Below are 10646 nucleotides of genomic sequence, written 5' to 3'. Positions count from 1 at the left end.
CAGGACCAAGCATGTTTGTCTCACCTCTTGGCTCCTAGGACACGGCTTGAACTAACGCACTTGGAAAGACATTATCGTATATACGCCCAAAGTGCTTCGTCTCAGTGTATTACCATAAAATCTAACTGACCAAACTCTGACCTTTCATTTCCCTGTCACTTGGCCAGCCACAGCCTCACAAGCCTTCGGCATCGATCTCAAAGCCTTCGTCACGCTTTTACACACCTGTGCTGACACGCTTGTGAGCCAGGCACACTTGTGCGACACGTCCCAAAGCACTTGCTCCAGGGCATTACATCGCACTTGCCTGCCTTTGATGGACAGGGAAAGGGAGACCTGAAAGGCCTCTCCAAGGTCACCAGTGCGAGAGTGAGCGCAGAATTGAGGAGCAAGGGTCTAACACACAACTCTGTGCCTTAGTCACTAGGTGGCATTAGATTAGAACCCGGGAGTTCTTACACCCAGCCCCCTGCCCCCTCCACTAGGCCATGCTGCTGGCCTCCCGCCTCTCCCCCAGGGCTTGGAGACAGACGGGAGGCTGGAGCCAGCCTGCGCAGAAGGGGCTGTAACGCTTACAGCTCGTTCATGACACTGCCCCTGCGCAGCCCCTCTCAGATCCACACTCGGAACCCACAAGAAACACCCCAAGAGCAGAGATGAAACCGCCACTCACCTGCAGCCCAGCTTCCAGGAAGGGCAAAGCAAAAGCGGCGCTCGCGGATTCCAGCCCAGCCTGGCACCTGCTTCCTGAACTTTGGCCCCTTTCCTCCAAGATAGCAGGAGGCTGCTCTGGGCCTTTTGTGCCCACGACGGGGCAGAAAAGCAAACTCAGCTGTTGGTTCCATCTTGCGGGCAGAGCCCCGGCAGACAGTGGCAGGCGGGGGTATCGACTGACCCTCCAACCCAGGATATTCCCCCCACACCTGGATTCGCTTCCTAGTCATCCCCATCTCCCTGCACGATCCTTGTTTCTCATCCCGCCGGTCCGAGAAATTGTCAGAGCAGGTTGATCCCGACCTTGCCAAGGGCTTAGGTTACATCACAAGGCTTTGCCGCCACAGCTGGCTTGGCTTGGGTGTGTGGCAAAAGCCCCTCCCCCCCCCCCCCCCCCCGCTGGCACAGCTATTCTGGCAAAGCCGCCAGGGCAAATGGCAACTCTGCCGAAAAGCATCTGCTGGCTTTAAGCTCCCTGCGAGCTGTTCTCATCGCTCAGCCATCACCACCACTGCCCTGCCTCTGTCCTGCTCCTCATCCCCGCCCCCACTCCTATCCCCTGCTCTCCTCCATCTCCTCCCCCTTCCCTTCTCCTGCCCCTCCCCATTTCCACCTGCCCTGCCCATCCCCGTCCTCTCCCTCCCCCCGTCTGTCCCCCTCTTATGTGAGGGCTTTGCTGGAAACGCCCCCCCCCCCCCAAGCCAGGGAGATCTCCCCTCCGGGAACAATTCAGCCCCCCCCATCTCGCTCCCTCCACTCCACAGTATTTCCTCCATTCCCCACAGTTGAAAATTGAGCTCCCCCATCCCCTCAGGTGACAGTCGGGCTCCCCCATACGCAGCTGCCTAGGTAGGCACCTCCGCAGCCAGAGCCTGCCCCTGGCGCCCACGTCCCCTCCCCGACTGCCTGTCCCAGGCGACCACCTGAACCTGCGTCCCCCATTCCCTCAGATCACAGCTCCCTCCCTGCCCCTGCACCCCCCGACACCCCTCCCCCAGGCCAGACTCCTCTCTGGCACCCGCACCCCCTCCCCCAAACCCTCTGCTCCCCCTTCACCCAGGTCACAGCTCCCTCCCTGACCCTGCACCCCCCCGACACCCCTCCCCCAGGCCAGACTCCTCTCTGGCACCCGCACCCCCTCCCCCAAACCCTCTGCTCCCCCTTCACCCAGGTCACAGCTCCCTCCCTGACCCTGCACCCCCCCGACACCCCTCCCCCAGGCCAGACTCCTCTCTGGCACCCGCACCCCCTCCCCCAAACCTTCTGCTCCCCCTTCACCCAGGTCACAGCTCCCTCCCTGACCCTGCACCCCTCTAGAGCCCCTCCCCCAGGCCAGAGTCCTCTCCTGCGCCCATAGCCCCTCCTGGACCCTGCACCCCTATCCACCGCCCCAGATCATACCCCCCCCCCTGCACCCAGGCTCCACCCCTAAGCTCCCTTCTGCACCCAACCACCCCGTCCCAGACCCCAAAGCCCTCGGTAGAAATGTGGCCCTTGATCAGTTGCCAAAATGGCCCCCCCATTACAAATTATTGACCAAGCCTGATCCAAATGTTTTTTGAAACATTGTTTAATGAGAATGTAAATACAATTCAATACAATTGGGAGGGTTGGGGGGAGGGGGACGCAGCTGCTGGCTCCTCAGCTCTTGCTGCTCTCACTGGGTGTCTTCCTGCTGCAAGGGAAGCAGAATCCGTCACATTCATCCCTGGGGACTCAGGGGAACTGGCCCCCCAGCATTTCCACCCTCCTCCCCCCTGCTCTCTGGTCACCCCCCGTCAGGCCCGCAGGGTGAGCTCCTGACCCCCCCCCCAGAGCTCCTGACACCTCGGCCCCCTCCCGCCTCCTAGGACAGTTTCTGTGTTCAGAGCCTCCCCCACCCCCAGGGACGCTCGCAGGGGCAGGAGGGATTCTGCCAGCAGGGACGTGGGGTGGGGGCAGCCTGAGGAAAGGGGCGGGGGACTCCCTGAGGGGATGGGAAGGAGACCCTGGCCCTGCCCCACTCTCCTGATCTGCTCCGGCTGCTCACCATGTATTCCAGGAGCTGATGGGCCTGCCCATGCAGGGCGTGGGCCAGGACCAGCCCGGCCTGGCTGGGGCGCCGCAGGGGGGAGCGGGCAGCGAGCAGAGCCTTGTCCAAAAAGCAATTCTCCTGCTCTGCTGTGAAGAGCTGCCCAAAGACCTGGAATCAAGAGCACAGGAGGTTTCAGCTGACGGCCCAGAGCCCGGCCCCAACTCCTGGGGCTAAAACAGCTTCCTCCTCCCCCAAACTCCCTTCCAGACGCTGCACCCAGACGCTCTCCTCACCCGGCACCCCAACCCCTGCCCCAGGTCACCCCTTCCTCCTGCCCCCAAGACCCTCCTACCCCCACGAGGGCCCCAGCCAGCCCCACCCCCGAGCCCTGCCCTGCCCTGGCAGCGCGTCCTTACCTCTCCCACCCTCACGCTGTTGCTGTGAGCCAGGACCCATCTTTCTTTGTAGTAGTGTCTGCACCACAGGTCCTCTGCCTGGTGGATGTTGAGGCCTGCAAGAGACACAACAGGGTCATTCTGCTGGCAGGTCTGAGCCCTTCCCCTCCCACGGGTCCCTGCAGGCATCCCTGGGCAAATGGAGGGGCACAGGGGGCAGAAGGGGAAGACAGAGGGACGCATCCCCCCTTGGGCCAGTCTGGGGGAAAAGGGCTGGGTCCCCTCCCCCCGCCGCCGGCACCCTCAGGGTGTCCCTGGGGCCCAGGTCCCGGCTGGGTTCCTTACCCCTGTGGTGCAGGAGGAGTTGATACAGGCTGTGCACCCCCTCCCGGGCCAGCCGGCTGACGTCTTCGGATGGGTCCGAAATAAAAAGGCCCAGCTGGGCCACGTGGTGACCCATCCTCGGCCAGTCGGCGGAGTTCTGAGGGGAGAGAAGAGGGGGGGTCCCTCAGCATCCTGGGGCTGCACGTCCCATGCAAACGGCCGCCGAGGCGGGTCTGAGCTCGGGGGACGGACAGAGACACCTCCCGGGGCGGGGCGGGGCCGGCCTTGCGAGGAGACAACCCTGAGCAATGGCCCCGACTGAAGGGTCACTCCGGGGGTGGAACAAGGGGATCCACTGACGGCCACTCCCCAGTCCCCAGGCCCAGTCCCTCAAGAGCCCCCCTGAAGGGCCCAGGGTCGCCCCTCCCCGGGGAAAGGAGAACGCGGCCCATTCCCGGCCCATTCCCAGCCCTGCCTCTGCCTCCCGGGGACGCTCCCAGCCCCGCGCCCTGCAGCCCCAGACCCCCCGGCTCCGAGGTCACTTACGTCAAACCCCGGGAGGGTGGTGGCGACTCCCAGCAGGGCCGTGGTGCTGCGAAGGGCCCTGGCTCGCTCCTGGGGCAGGCGGGACTCCAGCCACGGGCTCAGGTGCTGGGGGGGAAAGAGGCAGGTCAGGACCCGTAGGGAGGTGCCGGTTCTGGGCAGAGCCTGGGGCTCCTCTCGGACTGTGCCCCCCCCAGCCACTGACACTGCTCCTCTCTCGGCCCCCCGAGGAAGCAGGGACAATGGCCCCGTCCCCCCACGGGGCTCACCTCCATTATGAGCTGCAGCCGGGCGGTGTCTGGGGACTCGGCGAGGAGGCTCGCCAGTAGGGCCTGGAGGTCGTAGGGAAGGGCCCGGATGAACTGCTGCAAGACAAGGGGGAGCCCTGGGTCAGAGGGGGGTTGGGGAATCCAGGCCACCCGCTGGCTCCGGGGTGCAGCCTAGAGCAGGGTCTGAGCCGCCTCGCAGAGCAGGGAGGAGCCCAGGCTGGGCATGGAAGGGACGGGCCCCCCGGGAGAGCAACGGGAACCCTGGAGGGAAGGATCCAAACCTGCAGCTTCTTCCCTCCCTCTGCCCCCCCCTCCTCTCTGGAGCTCCAGCCCAGCCCGGGAGCAGGGCCCAGAGGGACGTACCTGAGTGTGGATGGGCTCCTGCTGCCAGTCCCCAGACACTGTCTGTCCCACGGCCGCCGTCAGCAGGGGGCTCAGGAGCTGGGCCCGCAGGGGAGGCTGCAAGGTGCTGGCAGGAGAGAGGGGCAGAGACTGTTAATTCAGCAGCAGGAGACAGAGACTTTCCCACTCCCTGGCCAGGGGATCTGCTCTGGGGGGAGTCGGCGGGGGGGGGGGGGGTCGGTACCTGAGGCTGCAGGCGGCGTTGAGGCAGTCGGCCAAGACCAGCGGGGGGGGCGAGTCCTCCATGATCTCCTGGGAGACCCAAGGAGACAAAGGGGCGTGTGAGGCTGGGCCCCCAAGAGACGCTCACGCGGCCAGCGCCCCTCCCAGCAGGATCCAACCCCACTGCCTCCCGCTGCCCTGTAGCCCCCCTGCCCGACACAGGGCCCCTCCCAGCACCCCCCTCCCAAACCGGGACCAGCTCAATCCTTGTCCCCAGGCCGTCTCCTGCCCCTCACTGCCCTGGTGACCAGCCTCTGAACCTCCTCATCCCTGCTCCCCAGGCGCATCCCCAGCAGCCCGCTCGGCTCCCTTCCAGCCCCCCATGGCCCGGGGAGACCCCTCCCTGTCCCGAATCCCCCTTCCTGTCCGGCACCCCAGACCTGCCCCATTTCTGTGTCCCTCCCTCCTCCAGCATCCCCACCCACCCTCCCCATGTCCACCTCCAGCCCTCCTGGCTCCACCCATCCCGTTTCCAGCACCCCCACCCGCCGCCATGGCCCAGGCAGACCCCCGTCCACCCCACGTATCCCCTCCCCTCCTCCCGGCCGCCGCGACTCGCTTACAACGATCCTGGCCATCATGGTGTCCTTGCAGCAGCGCGGCGCCAGGGTGTCCTCGCCCCTTTGGAGGGCGGCGAGGCAGGCGAGGGGGACGGCCAAGAGGAACCGCTGCAGGGCGGCTGGGCTCTGCACCCCAGAGAGAGTCTGTGAGCCTGGGGCCTGCCTGCCCCCCACGGACAGCTGCAGGGCTCAGGTCTCCCAGGAGTGGAGGTGGGAGCTGCGGGTTGTCCAAGCACCCACACTCCCCCCCAACTGCTGCCTCAGGCTTGTGGGGGCCCAGCTGGTGCATGACAAGAGCCCCCAGCTTGGGGGGCCCAGGTCATGCAGGAGAAGGGGCCCCAGGGGGATCCCCAGGGACAAGCCCCTCCCGGAGGGGGGGGGACGTGCTGGGAAGGGGCCGGACAATCTCGGGTCCCCCCCGTGTGGAGAAGGTTCCTACCGTGTCCCGGGTGTGGAGCTGCTCTTCGATGTCGTAGACGGCCCCTTCCTCCACCCGGGAGTCCATCCGCTCCTGGCAGAGCTCCGCCGAGGCGCAGGGGGGCTCTGTGCGGGAGGGAAGGGACCAGGGTGACTCCAGCGGCCAGCAGGGGTCACGCGCCCCCATGTCAGGGACCCAGGGCAGGTTGGGCCCCACACGCCCCTCGCAGGGACCCATCCCCCTGCCACCCTCACATCTGCCAATGCTCTCAGCTGAGCCCCCACCAGGAACAAGAGAGCCAAGCAGCCCCCGCCCCCATCCATTGCCCTGGCTGCGGGGCAGACACTGGGGCTGCCCCTCCCCCCCCCCCCCGGGTACTGGGTGAGCCCCTGGGCCCAGCGTGTTCACGGCCCCTCACCTGGGTCTGAGCGGCTGCGCGAGGTGGCCCGGCTGCAGCTGGAGGCCCAGGCGCTGCTGCTGACGGACCTGGACCCACAGCTGCAGGGGCTGGTGCGGGGAGCGACGGGCTGGGGGCTCCCGGAGACTGGCAGGTCCCCGGGGGCCGGGCAGGGCGATGCCCCCTGGTGGTAATGGGGGCTGGGCTCCCGGGGCAGGTGTTTCTCTCCACAGAGGAGGCCCCGGAGCCACCCTACCCGGCTCCCCCGCTGGGCTGGGTCCCGCCTGCCCAGCCGCCTCTGGAGCCAGGTCCGGGGGGGCCTGGCCGGTGGGCGAGTCGCCCCGAGCTGGTGGGATCCAGCTTCCCCGCCCGCGGGGACGGAGAAGCTGCTCCCCACCGGCCCTGGGGCCATCTTCAGGGCTTTCTTGAACCACAGCCGAAAACGTTTGGCCATGCTGGAAATGAGGGGAGCAAAGGGGAGCTTGGGGCGCAGCCTGATGAACGAAATCCAGGGGTTCCAGCTCCCCAGAGCGACTGCCCCCAGCCCCCAAATGGCCCCTTGCTTATCGGTTCGGTCTTGCACAGGCACTGCAAGGACCTGAGGGTATGTCTACACTACCCCGCTAGTTCGAACTAGGAGGGTAATGTAGGCATACCGCACTTGCAAATGAAGCCCGGGATTTGAATTTCCCGGGCTTCATTTGCATAAGCGGGGAGCCGCCATTTTTAAAACCCCGCTCGTTCGAACCCCGTGCAGCGCGGCTACACGGGGCACGAACTAGGTAGTTCGAACTAGGCTTCCTAGTTCAAACTACCGTTACTCCTCATTCCACGAGTCTCCTGCCCATCAACAGCCCCTTCTTGGCCAATCAGGGGAGAATCTAAGGTGTGGGGGGTGGAGCGTTCTCCCCAAAGACACCGGCATAGACTTGTTCCAGCCCCACCTCCCCAGTCCCCACAATGGGGGCTGCATCCCCCACCCCACGGCTCCTGCAAACCACCCCCCGTCCTTCAGCTAGTCTGTTGGGTCCCAAGCTGGGGGAGGCAGCAAGGGAAGGTCACAGAGGAGGCAAGAACAGAGAAGAAATGTGGGGGGATGGAGGAAAAGGGAAACCAACCAGGAGAAAGCCCCAGTGGCGCTAAGGACGCAGCCCAGGTGAGGAATCACCTTCTGGCCCTTGACCGAGGGCTGGGCCTGCCTGGAACCCAGCCGGCCCCGGGCGGGATCCAACCCCTGGGGGCTCTTACCTTCGTCACAAAGGTGTCGGGATGTGGAACTCACAGAACGCGAACGAACCGTGAGGAGGAGACGCACCAGAGCTAAAGCAACCGGGGGTCTCCAAAGTCCCCTGGGCCCGCCCCCCGCTTTTATCAGCCTGAGATGTGGGTCCCTCTGTGAGGTCACCACCTCCCCACCTGCCCTTTGCCTTATATGCTGAGGGCTGCCCAAAGCCCCTGTGAGGTCACCGCCCCCCCCTCACCCTGCCAGGCAAATGTCCTGCCTCTGGCCACCCCCCTGGGAAGTTTGAGCCATTACTAGGGGTCCCTCCCCCTCCCTCATAGGCTGCTCCCTGCCCTACACTGCAGGCTTCTTGCACGAGAGCTGTTTCACGCCGGAGTTCTTGCGCAAAAGGTCTCGTGCAAGAGTGCCTCCACCCTGCCATAGGCTTTTGCACAAGAGCGTCCATGGCAGTGTGAACGCTCACTTGTGCAAGAAAGCTCTGATGGTCATTTTAGCCATAAAAGTGTCTTGCTCAAGAAGCCCCTGGTGCCCGTCCACGCTGCCTTCTTGCACAACAGCTCTTGCACAAAGGGGGCTTAGTCATCGTCGGGAGAGGAATAACTCCTGTGCAAGGAGCCCTGTTCTCTGATGCTTTACTGCAAATTTACTTCTGCAAGAACACACGTAGAGTGTAGACGCGCCACAAGTTTTTTCGCAAGAACACACAAAAACAAGCCATGTGGATGTTTTCTTTTTAGGCAAAAGCCCCTTTTTGCACAAGATCGGTCGGCCTTTTTGCAGGCATAGGGATCTTGTGGGAAAAGGGGGTTTTTTGCACAAAAAGTAAACATCCACATGGCTTGGTTTTGCGCACAAACCCCGAGCACAAAAACGGATCGGCAGAAAATATGCAAATGACATTGCGTGTCATAGAGTCCCTCGTTAGCATATTTGTTGCCAAAAAAACTCGTTGTGTAGACGTAGCCTAGGAGAGAAGCGATCTCAGACACAAAGCCCTTCAGTAAGAGGGCATAGCCCTGGGGCGTGGTAGGAGACGTACGGCAGACATGGGAGGTCACTGTCCTAGCTATTTGGCACGGAGGAGGCCTCAGCTGGAGCACTGTGTCCAGATCTCAGGGCCATGCTTTAGGAGAGAGAGTCCAGAGGGGAACTATGAAAAGGGATTAGGGACGTTAGATATTCACTGAGTAGTCAATTAACCTCATGATTTCTTATCGGTTAGTTGACTTTTCGATAGTCCCCAGGGGCCAGCTGTCTCAGTCCTGGCTCGCGCTGGGTGCGGGACCTACCCCCTCTGCGGCTCTGCATTTACAGTGTGTTAGGAGCCAGGCAGGCAGGCAGCCTCGCTCAGTTCCAGTTTGCACCAGGTCCAGAAGCTCAGACCCAGCCCCCAGGCAAGGGCTGCTGCCAGCTTGTGCTGCTGCCTCTGATACAGAGGCAGCAGTACGGAGTGCCAGGAGGGAACTGGTCTAAAAAGCACCTCCCCTTGCGACCTGGCTGCCTGTCATCCCACGCTGCTGCCTCCGTTTTTGGCGAGAGAGAGCCGCCTGTCTTGAGACACCGGTGGGGAGTCGGATTTTCAAAAGGCAGGTCTCTGTCCTTTGTGAGCCTTCCAAAGCGCTTCGGTGGGGGGAGGGGGCAGGAAGGCGGACGACACTCAGGAATTGTAGCACCCAAATCCACGGAGTGTTTCGCCAGCACCTCCTGCAACAAAGCCCAATCCCTGACAGGCTTTTAGGCAAGATAGATCATTTGAAAAAATGACAGACACAGGGTTTTCCGTCACCGCTCTCCCTTTCTTTTATTTCCCTGGGCTAACTGGCTTGTTCCTCTTTGGCTAAGGATGGAAGGGTATGTCTACACTACAATGTTAGTTCAAACTAACGGACGTTAGTTCGAACTAACATTCATAGCCGCTACACTAGCGCTCCGCTAGTTCGAATTTGAATCGAACTAGCGGAGCGCTTAGTTCGAACTAGGAAAACCTCATTTTACGAGGCTTAAGCCTAGTTCGAACTTACTAGTTCGAATTAAGGGCTGTGTAGCCCCTTAATTCGAACGAGTGGGAGGCTAGCCCTCCCCAAGTTTCCCTGGTGGCCACTCTGGCCAACACCAGGGAAACTCTATGCCCCCCTCCCGGCCCCGGACCCCTTAAAGGGGCACGGGCTGGCTACGGTGCCCGTGCCAGGTGCAAGCCTGCTAGCACCCAGCCAGCAGTCCCTGCACCTGGCACGGCACAGAGCCACCCACCCGATGTCCCCCAGCCCACCCCCTCTTCCCGGGACCAGGCTGGCGGCTCCCGGAAGCTTGCCCGGGACCGCAAGAGGCGGGTACATTCCTGGGCTAGTGCGGACATCGTGGACCTCGTCCACGATCTCCGCACTAGGCACAGGAAAGTGGCCGTCTAGGGCAGGAGAGCTGCCAGCCTGGCCACCCAGGAGCAGGTTTGCATGAAAATCAAGGGGGTCCACTGAGACCCCAGACCCTGAGCCCTGAGCTTACAATGGCCGTCCTGGGTCAGACCAAAGGTCCATCTAGCCCAGTAGCCTGTCTGCCGACAGCGGCCAACCCTAGGGACCGTGGAGGGGATGGACCAAAGACAGTGACCAAGCCATTTGTCTCGTGCCATCCCTCTCCAGCTTTGCACAAACTTTGGGCAGGGACACCACTCCTACCCCCTGGCTAAGACTACTCCATGGACCCAACCTCCATGACTTGATCTCACTTCCCTTTCAACTCTGTTCTAGTTGTAGCCTTCACAGCCTCCTGCAGCAAGGAGTTCCACCGGTTAACTATTTGCTTTGTCAAGAACAACAACTTTCTCTTACTAGTTTCAAGCCTGCTACCCAGTCCTTTCCTTTGGTGTCCTCTAGTCCTTCTTTATGGGAACTCATGAAGAACTTTTCTGAATGCACCCTCTCCACCCAACCCCTGCTTTTAGAGACCTCTATCCTGTCCCCCCTCCGTCTCCTCTTTTCTAAGCTGAACAGTCCCAGTCTCTGTAGCCTCTCTTCATCTGGGACCTGTTCCCAACCCCTTATCATGTTAGTTGCCCTCCCCTCTCCCAGCCTTAATCTTCCCCTCTCCCACCTCCTTTTCCCAGTCTCCCCCAGTTTTGTTCAATAAAGACAGAGTCAATGTTGGA

The 10646-nt window shown here is 62.4% G+C and overlaps 1 protein-coding gene across 2 annotated transcripts; it reads right to left on the bottom strand.

The window, feature by feature from the left end:
* Nucleotides 1-2269: 2269 nt before the first annotated feature.
* LOC142823419 (maestro heat-like repeat family member 5) lies at nt 2270-5564 on the bottom strand. 2 transcript variants are annotated; one of them, XM_075914447.1, is made up of 9 exons: nt 5447-5564; nt 4846-4913; nt 4623-4728; nt 4260-4355; nt 3994-4098; nt 3469-3604; nt 3145-3239; nt 2744-2896; nt 2270-2389 (listed from the first exon to the last, which is right to left on the bottom strand). In XM_075914447.1, exons 1-9 carry the CDS (start codon nt 5462-5464, stop codon nt 2372-2374), a joined length of 795 nt encoding a protein of 264 aa, XP_075770562.1. In that variant the 5' UTR covers nt 5465-5564; the 3' UTR covers nt 2270-2371. The 2 variants fall into 2 exon arrangements, with proteins under 2 accessions (XP_075770562.1, XP_075770561.1); XM_075914446.1 differs by lacking the exon at nt 2270-2389 and having other exon boundaries at nt 2520-2896.
* Nucleotides 5565-10646: the final 5082 nt, after the last annotated feature.

Source organism: Pelodiscus sinensis, chromosome 33, assembly GCF_049634645.1.
Source record: "Pelodiscus sinensis isolate JC-2024 chromosome 33, ASM4963464v1, whole genome shotgun sequence".
NCBI lineage: Eukaryota > Metazoa > Chordata > Testudines > Trionychidae > Pelodiscus > Pelodiscus sinensis.
This window is presented reverse-complemented; position numbering and strand designations above follow the sequence as displayed.

Excerpts from the sequence above, each read along its gene's own strand:
- LOC142823419 (XM_075914446.1), bottom strand. Across the intron at positions 4,729-4,845 it reads AACGCCGCCTGCAGCCTCAG|CACCTTGCAGCCTCCCCTGC; the intron begins GTACCGACCCCC and ends CTCTCCTGCCAG. Across the intron at positions 3,605-3,993 it reads CCACCCTCCCGGGGTTTGAC|AACTCCGCCGACTGGCCGAG; the intron begins GTAAGTGACCTC and ends CTCTCCCCTCAG.